Below are 13,723 nucleotides of genomic sequence, written 5' to 3' on the forward strand. Positions count from 1 at the left end.
TTTCATTGTGATAGTTTAGAATAGGCAGAGGTACACCTCTGTGAACCACTGAACACATAATTATGTTTTTGAAACTGCCTTGCTCTTCTAAAGGGTCAAAAACTGCATCACTTTTTCCTTTTATTACCAATGACAACTTCAGCTTTTTATTCTTCTGCACAACCCAAAGCTCAGTAGTGTCAAAATGAGTGTCATTTGTGATCAGCGTGTCTCCAGGATCAAAGGACTATTCTGCTTAAAAGGCATTGAAATGTGTAGCACACCCATCCTCCCCTTACATACCAGCATCATACAATATAATTTTTAACATTTTCTTTCAGTCTCACACAAGTACTACATGCCTCCTACTCAATCATTTTTGTAAAAATCAAGAGCCAGCATGAATCAAACTTTCAAGTATTTTTATTTCCTCTTGATACACATTTGATATTTAAACCCCTTTTGCACTTCAACCAATTGCAAAAATAAATAAATAAATAAATAAACAAACAAACAAACCATAAGGTCTACTATGCTGATGGACACTGTATAATACCTATTACCAGTTAGTTCACTTATTCCAAAATGTAGCTAAGCCTCAAGATGATTTACTTTAAATACAGACTTTACCTATGGTAAATGGATGTAAAAGGAAGATTAAATGAATGACCCCAAAAGAAGAACAATTTGAAATCTGGTATTTACAGTATGTTTCCATGGTAAGAGAATGTCACAAATAAGAATAAATTCAGGTTACAAAATTGACCAAAATGTAATGCTGAAAGCAGACTCTTCATTTTAATGTGTTCAAAGGCTGACCTATTCAGTCAGGTATGTTTTAAGTCTCTGGTCTGCTTCTTTTTCTCTGAGGGCAATGAAAAAAGAGAAATATAATATCTCCTAAATGAGGTTGAAAAGGTCAGAATATTACTGGACTTCTTTAAAAAAAAACTGCAATACAGTCTTCAAAACTTATCATTTTGACATGGTTGAAGATAGAATATTTTAAATTTGGAATTTATTAATTTTTGTCATCTCAGTATTAAATGTTATAGTTATTTTAATAAACATAGTCCTTCAACATAAATCCAGTTTTACAGAAATTCACACACACAAAAAAATTTCTACAATATATTCAGTAAAAAGAATGTTTTATTTAAAAAAATATATCTTTGGGGGGATATTATACAAATATATTATTAAATATTTATTCAAAACACATATTTTAAGATATTCTGTGATTTTCAGCTATTAAGGGGTTATTGTAAAATTTTTATTTTATCTTTAAGATCAATAATCAATTATTGATTATTTTATCCCACCCAACCATTCAAACATATTTTTTTTCTTTTAAAAGATATTACTGAGCACTTACTCTCTTCAGAGTAGAGGATAGGCACTAAATATTTTCCTTATGACAATTTACATATTTTTTTTGTTTGAAAGTCTCCTTTACCTAAGCTTCTCAATAATATATTAAGTTAGAGTAAATATAATATCATTCAGAGGTTCAATTTTCTTGAGGGTTACATATAATAACATATACATGTTTAGTCCTTGCAAACTTGTCCATGAAAAAATCTAAGTCAATCACAATGACTGAAGCACAAATAACAGGTACATTCATATAAACCCTGTGTTTGATCCTGTATTTCCCCTGCTTTCCCCATTACTTCTTTGATGGAGAGAATGTTAGGTCCATTGCATGTAATTTACCAAGTAAAAAACTTACTTTAAGTCTTAATGATTCAATAGGAGAAAAAGTATTTTGGGCGGAGCTGAGATGACTAAAGGCAAATTATGGACTAATAGAATATTGCACTATATTCTACCTTAAAATTTTCTTTCTGGACTTCAAGAACTCTTAAATGGCCTTCCAGAGGTCCTGGACTCCAAATTATTCTCATGCATTGACTCATGCCATTGACTGTGTTCAAAAAGAATGTGAACAAATGAAAGTATCACAAAAAGGAAGACAATTAAAAGAATGAGAAACATTCTTCTGTAGGAGATGTGTCTTTCTGAGCTATTTATTAATTTTAAAAAGATTCAAAAATTTATTTTTCTATAACAACCTCAGGAGATCAGGGACTTTGTTGTATATTTTCCTTTGGCTTAAGATCATACAGGACAGGATAATGAGAAAGATTATCAACAAAGTATACAACTAAAGAAGGCCTAAATAATTGTTCATTTATTGTTATATGATGATTATACCAATCATAGCCGAAAATTAGATGTAAAATTTTAAAACTTACTGTTACCTTCCTTGCTTTACCTTCTTATTTTCATTATTTTTTTAAAAAAATTCAGGCCTTCAATTCTTTTGGTTCTACAAAGTAAACAAAGAAATCATATATTAAAATAAATATCCATAAAGTACTTAGTGCAACTGTTTTAATGTTAAAGTACTGAGTGAGTTAAAGTCAAACCCAGAATTTGGTAGTTTAGTGTTTAGCTTTTATTATTTCAATCCTGTAATTACTGACTATTCGTTTAAAGTATATTTGAGTGTGTGGACTCTGCATTTCTAAGTGTATTGGTCTTAGAATGTAGGAAAAATTTAAGAGGGAAATTAGGAAACAAAATAACTTATTGAATATCTGTCTACTATATAATAGGCATAATATTAGATGCTTTCTAACCACATGTTCCTTTAATCCTTTAAGCATCCTGCAACCATGGTGTATTACTTCATCATTACTAATAAAACATCAGTATCTCTAACACCTAGGACAGTGACTGGCTCGATGTGATCATTCAAAACTTATTGAGGGAATAGAGTATCAATCAAGTTTTATCAAGCATTGGAAGCTAACTCTAATTTAAGCATATTAGGAATATATTTAAAATGTCAAGCAGCACACAGACTCTTCTCCAGAAAAGGGTAGGTAGGAAGGTTTCTAATACAGCGAGGAGCAACTTCCAATGTCACACTACAAAACAAAATCAGTCCTATGAAAACTCATCACCAGATGTGCTACACACACACATCAACCTTATGTTTGGAAAACCAGCAATGCAAGACACTGAATCTGTAGCTGGAATTGCTAGGATAGATTAGGCCCTGTTTAATGTGTCATCAGCTTCACTGTCTCCAAAGAGCCTGATATGGTATGTTGATTGGAAGAGACTATAAATAATTGTCCAAACTAGCGCACTGTTGAGAATGACAACAACTCCCTATATTGTCCCCCTTTCCTAATCTTGGAAAACACATTTTCAGATTCTGTGATGGAACACTGTCTTAGCCTGTACTTGCAGTATAGGGCATTTCCCAAATACAAAAAGCTGTCATGAAGCTGGTTGGGCAAAGCCAAGAGCAAATTCCCACTACTGAGTGAACTAATGAATTTTAAGTAACTTGTCTATGTTAACATGTTTAATTAGGTCTGTGTCCTCTAAACTGTGGGTATATATACACATACACACACACTCACACACACACACATATACACACAATATATATATATATATATATATATATATATTGTGTGTATATGTATATATATATATATATATATATATATATATATATATATATATTTTTTTTTTTTTTTCCCACAATAATATGCCCTGTATATTGAAGTATAGAGACTCTCAGACTCTCAACTGAGGATATACATCAGGACCTCCTAAAAAATGTTGTAAACAAACAAATTGCCAGGTTCTACCAATAATCTGCAGAACCAAAAATACCTGGGTTTAGTTCTTTGGCCAGGATCTGTAATTTTTGACATCCTATATAGGAAAAACAAAATCAATTCAAAAGGATATATGTGTGGAAATAAGGCCACAAGTATCTTTTGGATGCTTATTAGTTTCCTGAACATTCTATCGTGCAAGGTATATTTGATTAGATGCATTCCACAGAATTTATGGGAGCTAGAAGAAAGTCTATTTAATGTGATAATAGGCAATAGAATAGAATTCCAACTTTTTAAATTGGTTGCACTTAATTTCCTCTATTATTATCATTAATTGGCAATTTCCAGGCATCTCTCAGGCACTTACAAAATGTCCACAGCCTAGTATATATGATGGCTGTGATATATACAGTGGATTCCAGATAATGTATCTATTGCTTTCTTGCTGGTGACAGTGAATGCTCAGGATAATGAAGACCACGTCCCACTCCATTTCTGTTCTCGATTCGGACACCACGATATAGTGAAGTACCTGCTCCAAAGTGATTTGGAAGTTCAGCCTCATGTTGTTAATATCTATGGAGACACCCCTTTGCACCTGTGAGTATTAGATAGAATTCCATAGGTCCTATGAGACATGTATTTACTTATCAAAATATTTTCTTCAAATCTAGGGCATGCTACAATGGCAAATTTGAAGTTGTTAAGGAAATCATTCAAATAATGGGAACAGAAAGACTGACTAAGGAAAACATCTTCAGTGAAACAGCTTTTCACAGGTAAAAGTATATTTATATGCAATAGCCACTAAACTTAGCTGACACCTGACAGCACCTGAAGTTGTATACATAAAGCAAGAACAAATAGTGGCAGATGTTGCAATCAGAAAGTGATAGCACAGGTAAGGCAGAGGATGAGAAGCCCAAGCTAGATGAACAGAAGAAAAGGTGGAGGCAGATGCTGCAGTCAGCATAACATATGGGGTTGCAGCCAGATGCTGTGTTCCTGGATGCTGCCACAAAGACAGGGACTAATGTTGCCAAGGCAACAGGCATATCAACATCTGTAAGCGTATTGCTTCTATTCCTTTCTCTGTGGAATGCTGCCAAAAGGGGCTGTGCCCATAATCCTCCTCCAACAAGAATCTCATTACCAGAATTCATCAGCATCAAATGTGACATTTTTTTCCTTGCTACTTAAACCTTATGTGCAAATATGTCTACCTATTAAAGACATCCATATGTCAGTCTGTAAAAGCCTAGTTAGGATGACTACTGAGATACCTAAGGTGGTATTAGTTATTTTCTAGGAATCCATGAGAGTTCTATAGTATACTCTAGGAAAGCACAGTAAAGGATCAGCTCTGTTTGGAAATGATGTAAAAGAAAAAAAAAAAGTGTTGGTCAGCTTTTTCATCACTGTGACCAGACTCAAGAGAACAATATAGAGGAGAAGGAAATAATTATTTTGGCTCATGGTTTCAGAGGTTCAGTCCATAGTCAGCCAACTCCACAGCTCTAGGCCAGAGGTGAGGCAGATATGGCAGAGTGGTGTAGCAGAGGAAAGTAGCTCAGGGTATGAAAACCAGGAAGGAGAGAGACAGACAGACAGACAGACAGAGCACTCTGTTCACAAGGGACAAAATATAAACCCCAAATGCACTCCCCCAGTGACCTACTTCTTCCTTCACACCATACCTGCCTACTTTTATAATGCAGTTAATCCATTCAAGTGGATTAATGTGCTGATTAGGTTAATTTTATCATAAAGCATCTCCAAAATTTTTTGCATTGTCTCACAAGTGAACTTTTGAGGGAGATCTCTTATCTAAACCATAACAAAGAAGGAGGAAAATAAATTGCTAATAATTCAGAGACAAAGCAGCTCCCTAAAACATCTAAAACAAAAGTGTAAGATTTATAAAATTTAAAGCCTTCATTTTTTCAAGTTTGCAATTTTGCTATAAAAATAATAATAGTAATTTGAATGTAATAAATCTTGAATATAAGGTCATTTAACTACATATTACATATTTCTTAGATAATTTGCAACCTCTCAATTGGTACCTGGGACTAAGTTGTTGTTTTCATAATGTTTGTATTGCACTGATAAATAATATAAATAAGGTGACTCTTGTTCATACTAAACTAAAATTAAATTTAGGCTTCTACATCAAACTTCAACCTATTAAATTGCACATGGAATTAAATGTTTTTTTTTTTTTTAAATCAATCACAGAGATTGGCCAAAAGGGAAGTTAAGAAAACTACCATTTATGGAGAAGTGACTATATGACTGATGATTTATATCTATTATTTTATTTAATTCTCCTAACCCATTTTATAAAGGTGGAGAATATTGAAACTCAAGGAAACAAAATAACTTGACAAAGGTTCTTATGGCTAGAAACTAATGTAGTAAATGTCTAACTTAAAATGTCTAACTTAAAATCCTGTGCTTTTTGCATATCTTCATATTCTAGTACCAGAATGTTTTGTTTGTTTTCTATACACTTGGTAACAGAACAGATGCAAAAACTCTTCAGATCATACCTTCAGTCAAAATGGATCAGTGGGATCTGTCCCTGAAGGGGAAAATTAGCAGAACTGATATGTACGCATCACTGGTATCCTCTTTCCATGTTAGGTCATGCCTGTTATGGCTGACACCTCAGGCTAGTTTTCAAATCATTTTGCTACCCCATGCACATGAATTGGAACCAACTGCAATCAGAGGGTGACTGTCACCTCCAGGAGGTTGTCTATATGAGATTTGTGAAGTGAGTTAAAAGTATGAACCCAACTGTTTTATTTTGTGTAAGCCTGTGGTGACTAGGAATAACAGATTAATATTTTTATTCTTTTTATTGTAAGCACAGACTTATAAAAGGAACTCCTTTTACACAAGAAATGTACTATGAATACAAAGTTTTCTTTTTACAAATCAGTGCTTTGCACATAACAATCACTTATATATTTGTTATTTTTTTATTTTATTTTTGTAGTTATAGATTAACACAGTACCTTTATTTTACTTATTTATTTTTATGTGGTGCTGAGTATCAAACCCAGTGCTTCACATGTGCTAGGCAAGCATTCTATCACTGAGCTACCACCCCAGCCCTGTTATCCTGTTATTATTTTTATATGTGTACTTATTCAAAAGTATATGTATATGCATACATATATACATACATACACTGTGTGTACATGTGTGCATAAGTGTGTGTGTATTTATCAAGTACTTTGTACACACATGTTATAGTTTAGATCTAGAATGCCCTCCAAAGGCTCATGTGTTGCAAATTTGATTCCCAGTTTGTGGTGCTATTGGAAAGTGGTAGAAGGAAAATGTAGGTGTTGGAGTCTGTTTGGAGGAAGTAGGAAACTGGGGGCATTTCCTTAAAGGGCGTATCTGTCCCTGGTTCCTTCCTATTTTTTCCTCCTTTTTCTCTTTTTTTTTCCGCTTTTTTCCTTCATCCTTGTCTCCATTAGGTGAGAAAACTCTGTTTTGCCAAATTGTTCTCTCTAAAATGTTCTTTCTTACCATAGGCCCATAGTGATGGGATCAAGTGTCTATGGACTGAAACAGTGAGACAAAATAAATCTCTCATTTTTTAAAATTGTTTATATAAAAATATAAACAACAGAAAATTGATACTGAGAAGTGGGTCATTGCTTTGACTATACCTGACAATATGTTTGGAATTGGTTACTGGGAGAAGTTTAGAAATGTTTGAGGAAGAAAGCTTAGAACATTGTGAGGAGAAATTAATAGACAATTCTGACGTGAGCTCAGAACACCAGAATGCTAGGAGGAATGTGGATAGTAAGGGCAGTGATGAGGTTTTAGATGAGAAAGAGGATTCTACTGGGAATGGAACTAGAGAACATGTGTTTTACATTCTGGCAACAAACTTGTCAACATTTTGTTCATGCCTTGAGAACATGTGTGAAGTTGAACTTAAGTAATGGAATAGTTTATCTGGCAGAGGATTTTTCAAGGCAACACAGCATAAAGGTATGGCATGGGTATTTATAACTGCTTTACACAAGATTTTCAGCAATATTTGGGAGTAAAAAGCAGAGAAAAAGGACTTTAAAGTTTGTAGTTTGGCAAAAAAAATAAGCAGACGTAAAAATGGAGCCAAGGAAGGTGTTCTTGCTAAAGAGATTAGCACTACTAAAAAGAACTCAAGTACTTTGTACCAGTATGATAAGAAAGGTAGATTGAGAGCTTCTCAGGAATTGATGCCACCCACCTACTGGAGGCTGAAGGGTGTAAAACTATAAACTACTTTCAAAGACTTTGCTTTGAGAATGTATAACTAGGCCCCCGTCTCATACTGGGATACCTACAAAGTTATTTCCCCAGGATACATTTATTGTGCTTAATCATTCAGGTACCTGCTACAGCTATGGCATAGGTGGCAGACCTTGGTGTCATCTGAATGGTGCAGGGTTGGCAGGTATACAAAATGCAAGACTTGTGGAGTCACTCAGATTTCAAAAGGGAGTCTTGGAAGCCAGGCAGTGTGTGAAAGTTCAGAATCCCTGTGTTAGTCCCTGGTAGAGCAATATATGAAGAGTAAAGAAAAAGCTGCAATAGAAGCCCCAGGAAATTAGAGATGTCAGGAATGTGGAATGTCTGCTGAGCAAAGATATAGACAACAAGCAGAGGCAGCTCAAGAGAGTGACCATGTCTGTTGCAAACGGTAAGGCAGATGCCTAAGACCTTTGGAATTCACTTCCTACCATCACATACCCTAGATGCAGGATGTGGATCTATAGGATACAATACTTGACTTACTGGGCTGCATTGTCACTATGGTCTGATTCTTCCTTGGTAATCCATCCCTTCTGTTTAGAATGGGAATGTTTACCCAGTGTCATCATATGTTAAAGTACATAATTTGATTTCTTACTTTTATATGGATTACAGCTAAGAATTTGCCTTAAGATTTAGATAATTCTTTGAGCAATGCTGTAACTGCTAAAACTATGGGGACTCTTGCGTATGGATTGAGTGCATTTTGCATTATGAGAGGATATGAGTTTTGGGGGATGGAGATAGACTATTAGAGTTTGGATCTGGAATGTCCTCCAGAGGCTCTTGTGTTGAAGGCCTAGAACCTTCAACATGGAGGTGCTATTTGGAGGTGGTGGAGATTTTAGGAGGGAGGGAATAGTTTGAGGAAGTGGAGTAAATCCTTGAAGAGTTTATCTTGTCTCCATTTACTTCCTTTCTCTCTCTCTCTCTCTTTCTTTACCCCCTGGCTAATTTAAGGTGAGCAACTCTGCTCTCTCACCTGCTCCCAACCATAATGTTATGCCTCTGCAGGCCCACAGCAATGGGGCCACATGAACATGGACTGAAATCTCTGAAACTGTGATCCAAAATAAATTTTTCATCTTCAGAGTTATTTTCTCAGGAGTTTTATCACAGTAACGGAAAGTTACTAACATAATACATATGTATGTATATATGCAAACATATATACACACATAAATTACACACATGTATGCATATATTCATAATTTATCGTTTTCTGCAAATAGTTACTTTGAAAATAAACAATAAAGTACTTCAGACAATGACTGTTATATATGTAGTGTTATGGATCATATTTACAATGAAAATTGTTAATGGGATGATATATTGCACTGAGATGGTTACTTTCTATTTATTAAATTATCCAAGAAGAGTTATTAAAGATCTGCCTTGTGTTGATGCTAGAAGGGACATTAAAATGACAGGATATCTTTCATCCTTAAAGGAGCCATGAGATTTTGGTAAAAAAAAAAAAAGTGTGTCTATTACCATAATACAATGTCACAAGTGCCATAAGACTGAATGACAAAGGAGCAGAAGAGACAGCAATGATTCTACCTTTATTCATGAGAAGATTTTGCAGAAGGACAAATGCCATAAGACTGAATGACAAAGGAGCAGAAGAGATAGCAATGATTCTGCCTTTGTTCATGAGAAGATTTTGCAGAGGGAGCAATAGTTCAGAAGATGTATGAAAGATGAGTGGTATTTATTAAACAAATATGACTTGGTCAACACCATCTCAGGAAGAGGAAATAGTTAGATCCTATGCTATGAACTACCTCTTTTTCTAGAACCAAGTCCCTGCACACTTCCATTAGCCACGATTAGACGGGGCTCTGCTTCATATTAGTTTCCTCCAGTCACCTATGACATACCTCATAGTTGTCCAGGCTTTGGAAGTAGAATCTTGCTAGTGAACACAAAAAGCAGATGTATTAGGGAAATTATAGGAAAAGAAAGTTTGTGAAAATTACTAGTCAATGAATAAAAGCTAATAGTCATTATTAGGCATAATTTATTTACATTACACAAAATATTTTTTTTTCTATCAGCTTTTTCAGTAAACAGTAGAAATTAGAATTTCAATTAAATAGTTCAACAAATTTGGTTGTAAATTTTATCTATAAAAATCATATCTCCTTTAGGTCCTTAACTATATTAATTTTTTCTCCCAACGAAAAGAGCAGATCATGGACATCCTTTCCAGCTTGTAATGTGATTCCATAAGCTTTAATTCACTTGGAATTTCAGCAACAATGTGGTATTGAGGAGGTATTATCTATCATCTTGTAGAACAGGTGTGAAAACTATAAAATTCAAGAAGTCTAAGGATTTGTCCCAAGTACTCTGGCTAGTATATGGAGGATTTCTGGACTTTGAGTCCACAACCAAAGCTCCCATAGTAAAATGACAGCTATGAGATCTTACCTTCTGGTCAAGGAATTCTTCCAACATTTGACAGTTTTCCTAGGGAATAATTTCAAAATATGACCTGATTTGACAACAGCTCTCAGGATTCTCCTGAATTTCATATTTCATTGTCATGCAGAATAATTTTTAGGTTAAAGTTGAACTAATAACACAGGAAATACTTGATTCAAAAGTTCTATAAATTTCACAAAACTTCTTTACTTCACTGCAGATTTGAAAATCTTCAAGATTTTATCACTGTATGTTCTTATTTTTATTTACCATTTTCATATAGTGCTTACTTATTTTTTAGTATCTCTCCTCTTACCTTCCTTCCCCCCTTCTTTGTCTGTTTGGCACTTTTATTTACACATCAGCATCTAGATTTTCCTGGGTTAATCAAGGCTGTATTTGTTTCCTGTGGCTGCCATAACAAAATACCACACAGGTCAGATAGGTTAAACCACAGAAATGTATTGCCTCATGGTTCAAGAGGCTACAAGTATGAAATTAAGATGTCAGCAATGTTGGCTTCCTCTGGAGCCTCCACCTCTTTTCTTGACTTGAATATAGCTACTTTCACACTGTGACTTCACATATCCATCCCTCAGACTGTCATTATCTGTTATAATCTCCTCTTCTTATTAAGATACCAGTTTTATTGGATCTGTACCTACACTAGTGACCCCATTTTAACATATTAACTCTTTAAATACAGTATCCCTAAATGAATTCAGAATATGGAGTTAAGGGAATTAGAGCTTCAACCTATGCATTGGGAGGGAACACCACACAGCCCATAGAAGGGTCTTCTATTTTCCTTATTTTGTACTTTTGCAGTGCTTGTACCTATGGAAAGAGCATTGATCTGGTTAAATTTCTTCTTGATCAGAATGTTGTAAATATCAATCACCAAGGAAGAGATGGCCATACAGGTATGGCTGGGGTGAGAACATACCTTGTTTGAGGTGGTCTAGAACAGTGGTGTGCCAAGGGGGAATGAGCCCTGACTGTGGTCAACCCCAGTGAGGATGGATATTGTTATCAACTGACACCATTTAGCATTGATGGTAAATAGTAATAATAAAAAAAAACATTACATTTTGGTCAGCTTGACGGTTGTGTTACCTATAGTCAATGTAATCTCTTCTGGTCTTTACCAGAGACTGACCATGCTACCCTGCTTTGAAAATAATTCTTGAGAATCTTCATTCTTTTTCTTCTATAAAGATACTAACATTCATTCTTGATAATACTGTAGGTGTAAAAATACTAAAAAATAATTCTGAGCAAAATACAGTCTATATAGATTGACTAGTATAGAATATTTCTTTTGCTTATTGTATGTTTCCTCCATAATAAAATTAATTCATTATCAGGTATATCAACCATTGCTTTCTGTCTCTGAAAACAATGTTGTTATGTGGTGACAACTGCCTTTTGAAAATCAAAATGTAGTTTTCTTCCTTTCTCCTTTCATCCTTTTATTCTTTTCTATTACAGGATTACACTCTGCTTGCTACCATGGTCACATTCGCCTGGTTCAGTTCTTACTGGATAATGGAGCTGATATGAATCTAGTAGCTTGTGATCCCAGCAGGTCTAGTGGTGAAAAAGATGAGCAGACATGTTTGATGTGGGCTTATGAAAAGGGTATATTTTTAATCATTGCATCTCTATAGTGACACATTGAACTGTGTGCATAGATTATGTCAATGCATCAATAATTCCTTTGCTTTCAAGACATGTACATGCTCATTTCTTCTGTAGATTTTATTTGAGTCTCTGGAGATTTGGATCAGAGACCAATAGACCATCATTAGAGAAACCAACTCCTGCACTGCAGATAAGCTGAAGGCATTCTCAGTATTGATACACTGAAAAAGAGAATGAGCTACTGCATTTTTAGGTGCTAACTTGTGGTAGGAAATGATAGAAGAGTGGAATTAGAGATGATCTTTATCTCTCTTTTAGGGGAATTTTGATGTGGATTCAAATTTTAAAACACAAACAAATATAAAGAAAAACAGGAGTATGTCAGAGTAAACCCTGTTGATAGTGCCTGTGCTAGAAAAATGTAAGGGAGCCACGATTTGTATTTAGGTATTAACTTATTTGAACTCAAAGCAGTGAGAACTTGGGATCTGGTGTGAGAACACCTGGGTTTATATCAAGTCATATTTTTTGACCTTGTGTAAATTATTTAATCTTTCTAGGATCATTTTCTCATTGCAAAATGTAGGTAACAACTCCAACTTCACAAGATTGTAAATATTAAATGTGATAATATGCACAAATTGCTTAGATCAGTGGCTGCACAAAATAAGCACCTAATAGTATTTAGTAGTGATATAAGTGGTAGATTTTGTAGTAGGTCAGAAATAAAGATGATTGATAACAAATTCTTTATTTCAAGGGAAAGGTAACTAGAGACATTCAGAAGTGAAACACCATCTTTGTTATTGATATTTAAGACATATTGTACATCATAAGTGAGCTCTGCATATGCACATAAGCTCCTAAGGTGTTTAGATTCCTCAGGTGAGATGATACAGTATTACTATAATTGAAATTATGTAGTTATGACTGAATACTGTATAATTAAGACTTTTATGAAACATTTTACTTATTATGTTAACTTTGATGACTACGTTTTTAGGACGCTTAAAGTATGAAAAGAAATATATTTCTTTGTTTTAATGATATAAACATATAAGGCCATACTAAGCTATAAGATTTCTTAGCCTACTAAGTTGAACCTATCTGAATCTCATCTGGTTAAAGTAGGATATGAAAATCCATCAATGAAAAGGGAGATTGATTTTGGTCAATGGAAATGGGGAGTCATTTTAAGCATGTAAACAAAAAGGGAAAACACACAGATCTGAAGGCTACTAGTGAAAAAATGACATAGGAGTTACTTTAATAAAGACAAAATAATAAACATGGAATCATAAATAATAAGACAGTTATAGATCTGCTATCTTTTTGTTTTTACTTTTTGAGTATTGTATAAATACAAGTATATCTGCCTTTGCACATATTGTTCTGCACAACTCAGTTAACTTTTACAACCTGAACCTACCCTGAACACAAATGATGAATGTGAACATGACCAGTACCTTAGAAGCCCCACTTACATTATCTTTCAATCTCTCCCCAAAGGAGTGTACACTGCCTTCTGACATAGTTTTTCTTCTTTCAGAGAACTTTATATAATATAATGCAGTGGTAGGTACGTACTATTTTGTGTCTGGCTTCTTTTGGCCAACAATTTATGAGATTAATCCTTATTGCAGGATGTTGTAGACTGTTTATTCTTATTGTTCATAGGATAATGTTTTGTGACTAGA

At 34.4% G+C, this 13,723-nt stretch overlaps 1 protein-coding gene across 5 annotated transcripts in view; it reads left to right on the top strand.

Annotated features, from left to right (window-relative positions):
- LOC124090539 (serine/threonine-protein kinase TNNI3K) overlaps positions 1 to 13,723 on the top strand; it is a 127,885-nt gene that overhangs the window by 98,833 nt on the left and 15,329 nt on the right. For all 5 annotated transcript variants that reach the window (XR_009226505.1, XM_046441166.2, XM_046441168.2 and 2 more), the window contains 4 exons: positions 4,082 to 4,226; positions 4,301 to 4,405; positions 11,211 to 11,305; positions 11,874 to 12,023. Coding sequence is in view for 4 of the 5 variants with exons in the window: in XM_046441166.2 (XP_046297122.1) it covers positions 4,082 to 4,226; positions 4,301 to 4,405; positions 11,211 to 11,305; positions 11,874 to 12,023 (495 nt within the window). In the remaining variant the exon portion in view is untranslated. The remainder of the gene's footprint in view (positions 1 to 4,081; positions 4,227 to 4,300; positions 4,406 to 11,210; positions 11,306 to 11,873; positions 12,024 to 13,723) is intronic.

This window comes from Marmota monax, unplaced genomic scaffold, assembly GCF_021218885.2.
Source record: "Marmota monax isolate L192 unplaced genomic scaffold, Marmota_monax_Labrador192_F-V1.1 WCK01_AAM20220418_F8-fsc00728, whole genome shotgun sequence".
In the NCBI taxonomy this organism is placed as follows: domain Eukaryota; kingdom Metazoa; phylum Chordata; class Mammalia; order Rodentia; family Sciuridae; genus Marmota; species Marmota monax.